The sequence below is a fragment of the Buceros rhinoceros genome, unplaced genomic scaffold (genome assembly GCF_000710305.1).
Source record: "Buceros rhinoceros silvestris isolate BGI_N320 unplaced genomic scaffold, ASM71030v1 scaffold7658, whole genome shotgun sequence".
NCBI classification, from domain to species: Eukaryota; Metazoa; Chordata; class Aves; order Bucerotiformes; family Bucerotidae; genus Buceros; species Buceros rhinoceros.
Window position 1 is genome coordinate 37,312 of NW_010427420.1, and position 15,878 is coordinate 53,189.

General features: G+C 40.7%; 1 protein-coding gene across 1 annotated transcript in view; it reads left to right on the plus strand.

Moving 5' to 3' along the window:
• CALCRL (calcitonin receptor-like) overlaps positions 1 to 15,878 on the plus strand; it is a 28,823-nt gene that overhangs the window by 4,282 nt on the left and 8,663 nt on the right. Inside the window, exons 5-9 of the mRNA XM_010141898.1 lie at positions 2,631 to 2,722; positions 7,524 to 7,650; positions 9,262 to 9,415; positions 10,651 to 10,711; positions 10,832 to 10,898. Of these exons, the coding sequence (XP_010140200.1) occupies positions 2,631 to 2,722; positions 7,524 to 7,650; positions 9,262 to 9,415; positions 10,651 to 10,711; positions 10,832 to 10,898 (501 nt within the window). The remainder of the gene's footprint in view (positions 1 to 2,630; positions 2,723 to 7,523; positions 7,651 to 9,261; positions 9,416 to 10,650; positions 10,712 to 10,831; positions 10,899 to 15,878) is intronic.

Here is a 15,878-nt window from a genome sequence, read left to right on the forward strand (position 1 = left end):
GGCGTGCTAAGTGCAGTGCTTTACCTGGTTAACTGATGGTGACACATTTTCAGCAGGTGCACAACCAAAGTTTTACTCGAGATTAATACATCTTCAAGGCAGCCTTAAGTAGAGTTCAGATGTTTTGGGTTTGTTTTTTTCTTTCCCAGTGCAAAAAACAGAGCTAATCTTTTCTTTTTTACAAACTGTAGTTGAGTGGACTCTCCGCAGGATCTTTGGAGGCCAGAGGGAAGTGAACGATAAGTGTTAGATAGGGTTTGTTTTCCCTTGTGATCCTTTTCCTGCGTATGTCTGGTGTCCTGGCTCTCCCATGTGCCCTTTTTTCAGTTTCTGAGCTATTAAGCTGCTCACATGAATGGGAAACCCATACTTTGTTTAAGTGAAATTTTGCAAGCACCCAAAATAATCTCAGGCCAGGCAGCAAAATGCTTTGAGAGAGCTGTTTTCTAGACTCTAGGCACACACATACCCGTGTAGGTATAGGTACAGATGCTATTTTTATAGACTTCAGTTTATCTTGAAGATATACAAGTTGAAGATATATAAGTTTATCTTGAAGATGCCCATCCATTGGCAGACGTAGAAAAAAATAATCTCCTAAACCTGGAAATGCCCTCTTTCTGTGATACTCTGTGATATGTGTGGATATTTTGTACATGCTTCGCCTCACCGCCCCCCCCACCCCCGCAATGTTTTTTATGTTTACGACACATTCTGTCATGGGAAGAACCAGTAAGTTGAAACTGTAAATGCCCAAGAACTAGGAATATAAAATGCAGGTCAGGATAGACTGTAAATTAATTTGGACCTCATGGAAAAGAGCTTAATAATAGCAGAATGTTTCAAGAGTACTAACATCTAGTAGAGATCCTAACCACCCGTCAGGAGTCCTTTAGGGTATTGACCTGGAAACCAAGCCGAGGAGAGGTGATGGTAGATGGTAATAAGGCACTTTTGTATTGCCTCGTCTCAAATCATGCGACACTGCATATGCCAGTGGCAGTGTAATTCCCCTAGCAGAGATGTGGTAATTTACTGATTCTTGCTAGTTCTTGTCTGTAACAGTATTATGCAGACAGGAGCAGACCCATGCAGGTCCTTCTTTATGAACTACGAGCTAGTTTCCCTCCAGCTCTTTAGCCATCATATCTCAACTCTGTCATGCTTCAGAAGCTGCTGTTTAAGTGAAACAATAGCTCCAAGGAGAGCCTTCCTGCTTGCCACAGGTCAGTGTGTTGTTACACTAAACAACATTATCTTTTCACTTTGCTTGGAAGGCGAGTTAGATAACACGCAGTAAATGTGGCTGTTGTCCATTGTTCACCGCCTGTCGTCATTGCCCTCACCAGCAGGCCCTGATGGACCACTGCTCCACGCCCGTTCTAAACCACATGGAAATCTTCTGAATCCTTCGCATGCAGCTTAGCCTAAACTGGTCGCTGAATAAGGTGGCGGTGTGGGCCTGTCACAGAAAGGCTGACATTATGTGTATGTAGCCAAGCGTCGGCGTTTCAGGCGTAACCCTTGTTTTTTCTCACTTCCACATTTTAATGCAAGTTTCACTTAAGCCTATTGCATTGCTTTTTTTTTTTTAAATAAGAAATTGCCCAATTTTTAAAAACCATGGTAATTTGAAAAATTCTAGCATGTACAGAGAAGTATCCTCATCTTTGTCTTAAAGCCTTCTTAAAGCTTTGCCTGGAATCATTTCAAAACTCAATATACACAGCAAGCTGCAGTTAAGTCTGTCTTGTATTGGAACAACAAGGTCAGAGGATACACACAGTTTGGAGGACCCGAGCAGTTGTATGTATGCTCTGAGTTTTCCTCTAGAATCCAGATAGTTATGCTGTATTGTGATAGTATAAAGCTCAACCCAGAAATCTTCATTTCCTTATGTGCAGAATGATAAGCTTACGTTAATGCTATTTTGTGAGGCAGATTCCATGACTGAAAGCAGGGCTTTGTTACTAGTGGAATTTGATGTATTTATGAATTCAAAGAATTAAGGATAACAAGTTGTATATATTCCAAATATTAATTTACTAATTCTGCATTTTTCACCTTTTGTACCTGCCCAGCTTTTCACAGTTCTGTAATTCGGCTCCAGGCTTATTTAACAGGCTGTTTAATGTTCGTAATTTTTGAGTTGTCGTTAATTTTTTTCACACTGCTTCTTAAATGCCATCATCATCACAGTTTGCTTCGAAGGAAGGATCCTTAAATGATAAGAAAAAAACATTTTCTGAGTTAAAAATACATAAATTCATATAGGAAGCACATGATTTACAGAAGAATTGTGTTAATAGAGGAGTCAAGCCTCAGGAATGCACCAAGGGCAGCAGCATGAATTGCCAGCTTTCCGTAAATACTGAGAGCAAACACAGCAGTACATGTTAGAAACCTGGTATTTCAGCTGAAAGGAGGTAAGGTCTAGTGGTGATGTCAACAAATCTGTTGTGTGTCCTGCAGGAGGACAGGACGTTGCTTTGCAGCGTTGTAGACGTGCCTCCTGGTTACCCGTGCTGCCTGTGTGAGCCCCGTTACAGGACTCTGCCGTGCAGAAGAGCTGTCTAGGTTTGTGCAGCAGTGCTGTATGTGTCACAGGTGGTTTTGTTCTTGCATTGCAGACCGCTCTGAATTTGTATTACTTGGCCATCATCGGACATGGTCTTTCAATTGTATCGCTTCTGATTTCTCTTGGCATATTCTTTTATTTTAAGTAAGTATGCTTACAATTCTTTTTCAATATCAGTGGTTGCAACAATCCTAGTTTCAATGCTTTGAAACACCAGCCATCCCAATGAAATTAGATGGAGCAAGAAGGTGAAGAGAGCCTGGTATTGAACATTATATTGTTATAAATAAAATTTTAGGTTTCTTTTCTCAGAAACCTAAAATCCCAAAGGTACAAACCAAAAGCTGAAGAATATATTGAAAATAGGAAATGGAAAAATGGGGAAATTTTTGCTTGTTTGTTTGTTTTGGGTCTGTGGTTGTTTTTTTTTTCTTTTTCTTTTTTTTTTTTGGTAATAGTAAGTTCAGTTGGGGATATGCTAAAATGGAGAGAGCAAATGGAAACCAAAATGCTGATGACATATGATAGGTACAGTCACATTCCAAAGGAGGTAGCCACAGAGTATGATAAAGTGTAAAGAAAGTAAGGCTGAGAGCTACAGTGGGATGGGAATAATAAAAATAAACCTGTTTTTTTATTCACTGTAATATGTCTGTGACAGTTACGTCACATCTACTAACTAACAGTTGTTGTGTCACCTTCTTGAAGAAACTTTTAGCAGTGTCACCACTGTCACAGCAACTTGTAATATAGTGCACCGGTCCTATATAATCAGTCTTCTTATTACCACACATTTTGTGACATTTTCTTTCCTACGAACGACTCTTAAGAAGTTGAGGCTTAGTAGAAAAGTGAAACCAGGAGTGTTGCCACATGAGCAGAGACAAGCTGTTACCTCAGCCTGCCTGGCGTAGGCTTTGCTTGTTAACTGGCACTGGTTTAATCATGTCTGCACCATTTCTTGTTGGATAATAGAGGTCTGCTGAATGGTCTTGCTGGGTTCTTACCGCTATCCCCTACTGTCTCGCTCCATCTCTCCTTATTTCCCAACACTTAACTATGAACAGCACAACCAGCAGCTGTGGGGCTAGCTCCGATCTTGCTTTTCTCACGCCGTGGACTTCGATTGGGTAGGGGTAGCAGATACTTGATAAAAACCGATCCTTTTCAGTCACATCTGGCTAACACAGCATTTCTAATTTAGATAGGCATTGTCTTTCCTGGTTCTGGGACAACATTTCCACAAATCCTCAATAAACCAGAGTCGTTCAACTTTGTAGCTACTTTTTATGAAATCCAATCTTCAAGATGGCTTTTCAGCTTTTTCTGACTTCTTTTCATGAGGAGAAATAAAGACATTTGTGGGTTTTAATTTATTTGTTTGCATATGACCTGTAAAAACAATGCTTACCACTTCCAAATTCACTTTCCCTCCACAAAACCAACATGTGAAATGGCTCTGAGCCCTTATAAGAAGCTTTAGTTTGCATAAAAAAGAGCTATACTGTTGCTATAAAGATCACCAAGTTTAAGAGACTAAATATCTAGTGTGACAGGAAAAATGCTTTGACATTTCTCAGGAGAAAACAAAAAGTTTTTGGAATATGATGGGATTTTATATGTTCAGAGACAGTAAAGTGTAATTTCTCTGTACTGTAATATGAAAATCAAGCCAATTTCTTCCCGGCTTGTGGCACTTAGTGCAAAGGCAGATGATCAGCTTCGCTACCATTGTAATGCTGTCACATTTGTGCAACCCTCTGGAGACTCTTTCTCCCTCGTGTAGAAGGATCGTCTCTCCTCAGAACCACATGGACCCAAGGCGCACTTTCTAGACTGGGGTTATGTCAGGACATAAAAGGAAAAGACAGAATTTGGAGGAAGCTAACGGAAGTCCTCTGCAAGCTGTTCTCTTGGGATGCAGAGCTCCTCTAAAGTATTTTTAGTACCAGAAGGGTATTTAAGGCTCTAGATTAATACCAGGATGTATTATGTATCAGCTGAAGCTTGTATAATTATTCATAGCTTTAACAGGTGGACTTTTTTTTTTTTTTTGCTATTGTGTGGTGGCGCCTTTGAATTTTTCATGTTTCAAAAAAATTGATTCTGTGAGTCAGTTGATGGCTTCCAGGCGATGTTTGCTGGATCACCGACCATTAGAATACCTTTAGGTGTGACTGGAAAGGTGGTACTTTTCTCCAGTCAGCGTTTTTTTCAGGTATTTTCAAATACCAACTATTTGGGTTTTGATTAACTATCTGGGTTTTAAGATTTTTGTGCATTTTATTTTTTCATTTGAGATTCAGGTTTTTCTTCAGAAAATTGTCTTACTGGGAATACTTGTCTAGTTTGTGACTTGGTTCCATGAGTGGATTGGAGTTCTTGGTTTAATAGCATGAAGTGGGCTATAAACTCGGAACTCTCATCTTCCCTCTGGAAATTCACCTGAGACAGACACATAACGGCAACTGCCTGCAGAGTCTCTGCTTTCTCATTCTGCTATATACTCTAGATCATACACATGGTTATTATAAATCTTCTGTTAAAATAGTTGTGTGGTTTTCGTAAAGAAAGAAAAACATGAGAAAGCTTTAAAAAACAACGGATTCAGAGAAGGGGACCTGTAATTTGACAGATGCCCTCCCCAACCCAAACAAAAACCAAACAAAAAACGCTACCTGAAATAAAGGAGTTGTTGATCAAGCGTCACATCAAATCCTGTGGTGAATGGATAGGTCCCCTTAGGTGCACATGTCGGTTTCACCGGTTGAATTTTGCGGTAGTTGAATAGCTTAAAAAAAATTAAAATGCAAACACATTTGGGGGCAAATGTTACCTTTTTTCTTTTGGAGAAATACTGGGGAAATTATTAGGTTTTGTTTTCCTTAACACCCCAGACATACAGGAGTCAAAATAGGAAGGGTAATAGGTAATTTAGCAGGAGTCTGTTTTTATTTTACTGCATGTGGTTTAAACCAGGGATAGGTCATTCAAGTGTTTTTAGATTATAATTATGAGAATTAAGTGATTAAAGGATATTATGTCATTAAGAAAAACAGTCAGAAAAAGGAATATAGGAAGGGTGACAGAAGAGAGAGGGTGGGGAGACTTAGGAAAAAATCCTTTTATTACCAAGAACAGACTTCATTTTTAAAATGTCATCAGTCTTGGTTTCTTGTTTCTTGTCCGATGATCCTTTCAATCCTTTTATGCCTGGGTGGAGGTGGGTGTGGGTGGGTGTGTTTGAATATTCAACAGGAACAGCTGCTGGATGACCCTGAGAGATGGCCCCATTAGCTGTACGTGCTTTTCCGTGCCTGTGCGTTGAAACTTAACAATAAGCAGACAGAATTCCAGAGCTCTTCAGAACTTGTTTACACAAAACCCTTAGCTGGAATCTGGTGATGCCTCGCTTTTCATATATAAAACATATAGGGGAAAAAACCCCACTATATAAAAATACATTTTCAAAGACCATTAAAACCCAGCATATTGTAATAACCAGAGCTTTTGGTCACTAAAACAAAAGACAAAAATAACCTTTAAAAAAGACAGTTTAGCCTTGTTCCCTTCTGACCGCCATCAGTGTACCCCTGATTTCTCTAGCAGTGAGAGCAGTTGCCTGTGTAAAGGATTGATATTCCTCCTGCAGTTAGTGCTTTCATTTTGTCAATCGACTGCACTTCGTATTTCTGGCTGTTAAATGGAGGCAGGTAGGTGCGGTTATAAAGCACAGACTTTTTGCAGCAGAGGCTGTAAAGAGCAGCAGCAGCAGCAGCAGCAGATGATTTCTCTGAAGTAAGCAAAGAGCATTCGTTTCCTGAAGCGACCGCAGTGCCCCAAGTCTTTATCACTTCTCTGTGCACGTGGGAGAGGTTTCTCTGAGCAGTGCTCACCCTGCGCAGCGGCGCTCTGTTCCTGACTGCCGTGCTGACGGGCTGTATGTCCAGCTGAGCCAGTTTGCTCGTGTGCACTGCACACCTCCTAACTTAAATCTGAAAGGATCATTTTTGCCCAGCTTTGTAAAGTGAACATCTGGTTTCATAACAAAAAGGATGTTACTTGCTCTTTCAAGGAATTTTAGCGTTAAGGTTTAATATCCCAATGGTGTGAATTATATATCCGTAAAGGCTTTCTATCTTGTTTTGTGTTTGTCTCTAAAGCTGAATTTCTTTGGAATAACTTGAATTCCTGCCCACTATGCTTTCTCTGGAATGGCAGATAAACAGAAATTTGATGCTATTATGTTCAAGTTCTAGCATTGTTTAATATTACTGAACCTCTGCTCAAAAAAAAAAGCCCTTCCAAAGATACTTTTCTCTTTAATTTTATTGCAAGATTAAAAGCAAACCTTGAAAATGAACACAATTAAATGCAGTTCTGTATTGCATTTAATAATCGTGTCCTACGTACTGTTTATAACTTAGTTATATACAAAAGTCAAGATAAGATTTGTCTTATTTTCCTTATTTGGATATTTCTCTAGCTATAGGATTAAGAAAGAAAAATAATAAGAACGTGAGTAAAAGAGAATCACCCTCAAAAACTCTTCACAGGTTTGGGTAAATGGAAGCGTAGGGTAAGACAGCTTCTGTCACTCTCGGGTGTAATAGTTGATTGGGAAATTCTTCAGGTGCTAATAAAAAAAAAGGTGTAAGTAAGTCTTCTAAAACACGTTAGATGTTTCTTAGCTAGCCACTCCAGAACAGGTCCTTCACTGTCACCATATGGGAGCTGAACGTACTTGGTTCTCCTCCCGTACGCGTTTAAGGGAAGGTGTTACCTTTCACATCATTCTAGTAAACTGGGCTGGAGCTGCAGAAGGGGTTGATGCAAGACTTCTTAATAAAACAAAGAGCTCTCGTATTTCCAAATTTCAGGGTTGTCCCCAAGCACACACAGTTGTCCCCCCGTGTATTCATTTGTTCTTGTTTCTCTTTTCTAGGAGCTTGAGTTGCCAAAGGATTACCCTGCATAAAAATCTGTTTTTCTCTTTTGTTTGCAACTCTGTTGTAACAATAATTTCACTGACTGCGGTTGCCAACAATCAGGAGTTAGTTGCGACTAATCCAGTAAGTGGAAGTATATTTGGCAGCCTTGTTGATGTGTATGTGAAAAAGTTCAGCAACGCAGAAGAGATGAGATGTGAACAGTTGATGAAATGTATATAGCGAGGTTAAAATTTCAGTACTGATGATTCCACGTTACATAGTAGAACAGATGTCTAATAGCCATTTGGGCATTTCACATTGGAGATTTCGAAATAGTGGAAACACTCGAAGAGACAGAGCATACTGAGCTGCTTTTCCGAATTTCTACGAATCACTTTTGCACTGGAACAACTGCAAGAACGAGCCTGTTCTAGATGTCGTGGGGTTATGACAGTAGAATTCACCAAGGAAGGGCTGTAAAAAAATCTTTCCAATGTACTTTGGATCTGTCAGCTACTTTCCTATGGCTGTAACTTTGTCTTCTTCAGTGGAAATGAGAATAATAATTTTTTTTCTTTTTTTTTGTGAAAGATGCTAAAGCTGACCCTTGTATTCCAATAGTAAAAAGCAAAATAAAAAGGCCAACCATTTGGGTCTGATTGATTGTCCTCTCTCTCTCCTTTTCTTATAACACTGGGTTAAGTGTGAAGGTAGCCTCTCCCAAAAGGCTGGGAGTTATAGCAACAGAAGAGCCTCCAAATAAAATACATAAACAAACAAATCACTGACTATGGCTTTATTTTTATTTAGACCTGGAATATAAATTTAAATTCTGTGAAAGTTAGGGCAAAACTCCAGAAGCTGAATCGAGTTAGAGATAAATTCTCTTTCTCCTGTAAAAGCTCATCAAAGTGCTGGAAAACAGGCTTGAGGGAACGGCTAATAATCATCGTCAAGTGAGTGAGGGAGCAGAATGTGGTAAGGCAGTATCGATTTGTGGTTTGTTTCAAGCTAAGTGGCAGAAATAGATCAAACAAACACATAGCAAATTCAGAAGGAGGGGGAAAAAATAAAGCATCTACTGTGTCCAAATCTGCAAGCGAACTATTGTTGCTTTTTCACAATCTCACATTTTAGTCTTCTCATGAAGTTATAACATTTCAATTAAATAATCTATTTCAAATGAAACTAAATACAAATATACACCAACAAGAAAAATTCCTTCCAGAACCTACTGTGCAAGTTCTTAACTGGCCCTAAGTGCAGTTAAGCCTCGGTTAAAATTGGAAGTATTGAAGCATTTTAAAGACCTCAGTCGTTGTCTGGAGTAGTTATATGTTGTGACTGGTAAAACTGAGAGAAGATTACCTTCAACAAAGTACATTTTCTTCTGTGGTTACAATCAGATAATTTACGTCAGGTGAATTTGGTCAAGTGAATTTGGTCAAGTGCGGCACTGTTTGCAGGAAGGGAAAATAGCCCTTAGCATGCTTTAGGCCAGCATGCTTGAGGAGCTCGAGGTCCTCATGGTTGAATAATAAAAATACAGACTTGATTACCGACTTTCTTGTTACCATAAAGTACGGAATTGTAATTCCATGAAAATTCTATTAAAAAAAAAAGTAATTGTAGTGAAAATCAGAGTAAACACTAACTTTTGACTCCAGTGATATTTTTTTCCATTTTGCAAATAAAGCTTTAAAGTTTATATTGTATTTATAAGTTTATATCGTACTCTGCTTTTTTCTGCAGGTTAGCTGCAAAGTGTCACAGTTCATCTACCTGTACCTCATGGGTTGCAACTACTTCTGGATGCTGTGTGAAGGCATCTACCTGCATACTCTCATTGTGGTGGCTGTGTTTGCTGAGAAACAACACCTGATGTGGTATTACCTTCTTGGCTGGGGTATGCAATTTCACCTCCTGTATTTTCAGGCCAGTGCAATCTCTTCCTCCTTTTCACAGGAACTTGAACATCCGTACCTTTGTGTCTCTGAGCTGGTAGCTTTGAAGGATGGCACACCCCTCTTCTTTGTCCACAGTGTTTTAACAGGCTTAGAAATATTAACGTAGGAAGTGGTATGTACTTCTGTCTTTGCTGAAAGAGAGATTATGCATTTCTGGAGTCAGGAAGCGACTCCTCCTTTGTATAGAGAAAATAGTCTCCTGTTATAAAAAAGACATTAAGAAGTAATTATTCATTGTTCCTCACCTCGAAGATGTTTATTCAGGAATGAATGTTTGTTTTCAGAGAAGTCTTGCCATGGCTGGGGTGGAGGGTCAGAACTGACTGAGAAATGGCCACGGATTTATTTTTCCAGCAGTTCCATTTGACCTGTATTGTTCACTAAGCAAATACAGACTGGCTGTAGCTGAAGGGCTCGAGTAACATCAGTATCAAAACTAACAAGCCAAACCTGGTCATTTCAGATAACGCGCGGTGCCGTGTTCACAAAGTGCAAGTGAGGGCTTTCTCCTCAGCTTCAGCATAGACGGCCCAGGCGGCTAGACCGTGACGTGGCACTTGGGTTACTGGCTGTCCCACTACATACACAGCTGAGGTGTGGTTAAAAGGTGCTCAGCAGTTCCTGAAAATTAGGTACCACCAGCGTGTCAGGGACCCCAGATGACTCATTTGTTTGTTCTTTTTAAATTTTTAATTTAGCCTGATTTCCAGAGTCTGTTTTCAAACTTTTTTTGGAGGTGACCTGGTTTTCGAATACCCAGCAGGTATCACTGAGGACAGATCACCACTGTTAATCATACTGTTAAAGCTATGGTCACGCATACAACCACCTTTTAATATTACCTACCTATTTAGCGTTATAGCAGATTGCAGTCTGAAAAGCATCTGGGTTAAGGAAGATTGATTGCCTCCTTCTAAACATTTATAATTTGATTTGCCCTTTCTTTCTGTGTGTTGGTATGAATTTCCTGGCCAGGTGGTGGGAATAAGGTTTCATACACTCCTCAGAAAGAAATCTGAGAAAATAGAAACAGAATTGGTCCCTGTTATTTACTTGCTCTGCAGGTATATAATTTGGATGAGGTGAAAATACAGAAAGTTCCTACAAGAGATGCAAGTTTGTGTAGCTATTAGCCAGGTTTATACGTGAAGAAAACACTGTTTTTCCCTTGCAGGTTTTCCGCTGATCCCGGCCTGCATACATGCCGTTGCTAGAAGTTTATATTATAATGACAAGTAAGTAGCATCTCAACTTGCTTTTCAAAACGGTTAGATTTTCTTTAAGGGGAAAAAAAGGAATACAACATAACAAAATGCCAAATGATTTTTTTCCCTTTTCCTGTTTGTTTTCTCTAGTTGTTGGATCAGCTCTGATACTCATCTGCTGTACATCATCCACGGCCCTATTTGTGCTGCACTGTTGGTAGGCGTTTTTCAGATAATATTTTTTCAGATAAAAATTTTTCTTATTTGTTTTCTGGCTGGTCCTTATGGCCTTATAAAGTTGCTAAGAGCCTAAAGGTAACACTTGGCGGTCACTGTCACTCGCAGGACTCTCACTTAACCCAGCAGGTGCCTCAGACACACCAGATACACAAGTCTTGGCCTTAATAAGGCGCTGTACCCCCTGTCCTTTGAGAAACTCAGGGTTTGCAATGTTGGTTGTCTTTCCACTTAAATGCCAGTGACAAGGAAGGACTAAGTACTACCTGGAGTGCTGGAGGCCACATTCAAATCCCGCCTTCATCTGAGAATGCTTTCTCACTGCCCAGGCCATTTGCCAGGGTGACCCTACCACGAGCATCAGCGTGTCACCACGCTAATGTGCCCAAACAGCTCCCAGACTGAGGTTCAGAAAAGGCTCTCAAATGTCAGAACTGACTGTGGGTGGGAGTATGGGATGGAGAGAAACTAGAGCAGGCCCTTGGAAAGAACCGGCGGAAACAGTTCTGCAAACATCTGTGACAGCCCCTGCTCTGGTAGTAATCTACCACTGGCGTATCGCGACTCCTCTGCCTCGTTAGTCCTCACGAACTCTTAAAGAGTTTGCTGTTCTGTCTCGCACCCCAAGTTAATGCACAAATGTTGCACAAATGTTTGCTACTGAAGACAACGTTTTAGGTAAGTAATTCAAGACTGCACTGTATCAAAAACAATGTTATACTTCAGTTATTCTAGGACTGAATTTAACCTATGAAATTCAGTCAATATATTATTGCTAAACAGAAATAGCTGCATAATAGAATACTAGTGCACCTACTTACACGACTAGCTACGTAAATTAGTATCTGTGAATGCGTAATGCAGCGAGTGCTGCGGTGTGGAGGCGTTCTAGGTGTGACGCAATTAGCTGCTGACTGTCTATTACAATTATCTCTTTTATTGTAACAGAAACTTCAAGCTGGTCTGGCAAAAGTATACATGTCTGCTGACTTTTTAAATGGCTTTTCAGTTCATGTAAGGAAATTCATTAGGAATGAAAACATGGAATTAGCTGAAGATTGTGTTGATACTGGTATGTCAGCACCTGAGGCCCTCTGCATGGGAAGCCAGAGGCAGTCCCCATGAAATTATTTGGGGTGTGTATTATTCCTGATAATCTCTTGTCCTGTTAGCCAGGTCCACCAATACGTCCAGCTAAAGACACTTTTTTAACGAGTGCTCTAATCTGTAAACTTAAAACCCATTCTAAATCCTTTCCTCTAATTTACACAGCAGGTGAAATCCTGTTTTCACAGAGAGGCGTAGGGGTTTTTTGTTCACTTCAGTGGTATTTCCCCCAGAATACGCGTGTTATTCTGCATCACCTTGTGGGCTGTTACTACCTTTGTCCAGGTATCTCTTTACAGATACATCACTTAAGTAAAGTTCTTCAAAGCTGAAATATCATTGTATTAGTCAGAGCTTGCTTAAAAAAACAGCAGAAAAACGTGTGTAAAAGTTACGAGACTCTACCACCCTCCATGAAGTGACTCATTTTAGGATGTAAGATCGTCCTCATTCCCAGCAGTGGTCTCCACAGAGTCACGCTGAAAGCAGTGGCAAGACTCCTACTGATTTCAGACGTACTGAATCGGTCCCAAACTGTCTGGTCATCTTTCCATGCAAGGCAACACTTAAGAATGTCCTTTGATTTTACTGGAGGCATTAGAATTCTCTCTGCCTGGTTGGTTTGGGGAGAATCTGTGTCCATTCTCTTTGCAGTTTACAGATCTCTTCAGTATTCCTGTGTTTCGCGGGAGCTGACTGAAGGTGTTTCTCTTGCATTTTTCATCCCTCAGAACAATCAGTAGATGTGTTTGAAAAGCATGTCGGAATAAGGATTAAACACAGCTACGCATATTGCCTGCGATGTGAAAATACCTTAAAGGAGTTCCTTTCCTTTCTGGGAACAAAAGAAAATGCAATATGTCATTTCAGGAAAGATGTGCCAAGGATAAAGACATTAAATGAAACGCATGTGTTTAGGCTTTGTGAACAGAGCCCTCATTTGCTTAAGCAGCTTGCTTGCCAGATACAATTTTCACACTTTACTAAGCATGACCTGCTTTAGTAGACATTTAAGCAACAATATTAAACTGCAAATTAGATAAAAAGGGAGAAGACACTGCTTCTACTTGCAGGAGCAGTATCTCAAAGAACGTGAAGAGGACTGTCAAGTGGGTGCCAAGGAGAATTGGCAGAAGCCAGTGGGAATTTAACTCCTGTACATCACTGAAAATCCAACAATTACATAAAGTTAACAATAACACCGCTCTTACGGTCCCTGTTATTACATAACTGTTATCAGAGCACTGCCAAAAAAACTGGAAATGGGAGCAGACATAGGTTGCATTTTGATTGGAATTGTCTTCAGTTGACCACTTAATTACAACCATTTGCCTAAACAGCCACAGTTAAAGAACTGGTGTTGGAACGAGACAACAGAGGGTAATGTTCGTTTTTACACTAGACAAAGATTGATGAAAGTGGAAGCGGGGGGAAAAGGAAAAAAAATGGGTTTGAATTTCAGTGAAAGGAGTAGTGATTTCAGCGTGGATTTCAGACGTGCCAGTGCACTGGAGATGTAGATTGCACTGGTGCCACTGAAAGAGGAGAATTTTATTTAGTTATGCCATTATTTATATAAATACTACTACCGGGATGTTTAAGCTGCCCTATAACAGTGTTACGTGCTTAGACTGACAGCCTGTTAGAGAGGCCTGTTCTACTTTTAGCAGAAGTACTAAGTGTACTCAGTCAACATGTACTGGGAGGAAATACAGGGGCTCCCAGCTTTGTCACCGACCTATTTAATGACTTCAGGCTGGACTCACTACAAGACTGCGGAGTTTAGAAGTTGAAGGCTTGGCATTCATGTGCCCAGCCTTGGGAAAGTCCACAGGCCAGGTATAAAACTTGTCTTTATGAGCACAAACGGGTGTCCTGCCCAAGCCAGCCAGGCTCAAGCAGGGTACGATCTGAAGCTGCATAACTCCATTAAAACCCCCACAATGGCTACCAGCTAGTATCTACGAATGGCTGAGTTCTTGAGCTGAGCATGGTCAGTTAATACCATCCTAAGGAGGAATTGAAGCAGAAGTTAAACCCACATGCTAATGAGGATTACCAGACTGCTTAGCACAAACTCACCACAGAGCAGTAGAAGTAGTCTCTGGTAGAAATACCAGAGACCTGAGGAGAGTTTAATTCAGGAGCTGCAACACCTACTGACTTAAAAGCTCAGCTAAGTTCACAGCCACTCTTAAGGCAGAACTAAGTTCTACTAAGTTCCCAGTAGAGGCACCAATACTTCTTTTATCTAGGGTTCCCTTCTCTGCCTTTGTTTCCATTTTTGTTCATTAGCCCCGTTCACTTTTCCGGTCACTGCGGAGCTGCCAGTATTTTACTGTGTGTTCATACTGCAGCCAGCACAACGGGGCTCCTGTGGGCGTTTACAACCCATCACAGTCAATTCGATGATGATAATATGTAAGCAAGTAGTTCCACTGCCCTACTTATGCTTAAATGTAAAAATCTACTCCCTGCCTTGTTAAAGCCAAGACTTGTTTTCATCACTTCAAGAATTCAGTTCATCCTGGACTCACTGTGTTGGTGATGAAAGAGATACACGTCAAAAACTGATGCTGCATACTTTTAGTAGTAGTGTTCTTCTCGGTCCTCTGCTTTGCCTCATTCATCTTTTCGGTTTGTCCTAATAGCTATTTGCAACCCTGTGTGCTTATTTTTGTGCTTTTTGATTTTGGTAGCTGAGTGGAACAACTAGAAGGAGTCTGTGCATTTCAGCATGTGGTAAATAAAGTAGTTTACTGGGTGATAGTTTACTCATGGCTGCTGCAACTCTCATCTTCAGTTCGCAGGCAAGGACAGTGTTATGGCCACGCTGCCAAAACATGAGCGGGATGAAAGATCTCTGTTTGAGCCATGTTGATGTTGAACTAGATTTGAGACAGATTAAATTTAGAAATGGAGGAAGGACTTATTGTCTGTGTGTACTATGGGAAGTTAGATGAGGATCGCGGGCTGCATAAAATCTAAATAAATCCCTTGAGAAAGAATCAGAAGACCTTGGTTGCTTAAACAAAGCTTAAAGGTAGCTGGAGACTTCCAGGAGAATTTCATGCAGTAGTTTCCTATATAAAACAATTTCCTGTAAAAATGATTTAAATAGCATGTAAGGAGAATATAAATAACATCACATATCTGTCGAGGGCCTTGTTGCTATAACAATACACAGCTGTTTATCCTGAAATCCTTAACCGACATGCAGGAGTTCTGCCAGGGTTGCGGAGGACATGGTGATACACACGGTCTGAAATGGCTTCCCCGTTTGCACTTGTCCAGCACAAGCCAGAGGCCTCCCTCTAGACCAGGATTCCTGGTCTTTTTAGAGGGAGTTGTCTGTGTCTCTCTGCTTCTCCTGACACCCACTTTTGTCTCTATATAGTTGTTGACAAGGTCAGAGAATTATATGGAAGGAGAGATTCAGGGCCAGACTCTAGGTCTTTCCCTTCTAGAGCGGGTCCCCGAAGCAGCACTGTCTTGCCTCTGTGCCCTTGGGCAAGGTGGTGGGACTGGCTGAGCTCTCAAGGTCTCTGCTGGCTCTGGTTTCTATAAGGGGCTGCCATTACTGCACGACGGATGAACATACCGTGTCACACCCCTAACATTGCTGTTACCCTGGTTACGCATAGCCTTAGCCCGTTGGGAACGTGCGTACACGTGCGTGTATACACACATACACGTACACCTGGGTGTATTAGTTTTGTGGTTGCCTACCAGTGCTCACATGTTGAAAGGTCCAGGCTGTATAGTTGTGATTTCAGTTTGGGATGGATGCTTTGTTGTTTTGGGTGGGTTGTTTTGGGTTTTTGTGAAACTGAATGAACAGATACAGGAATGC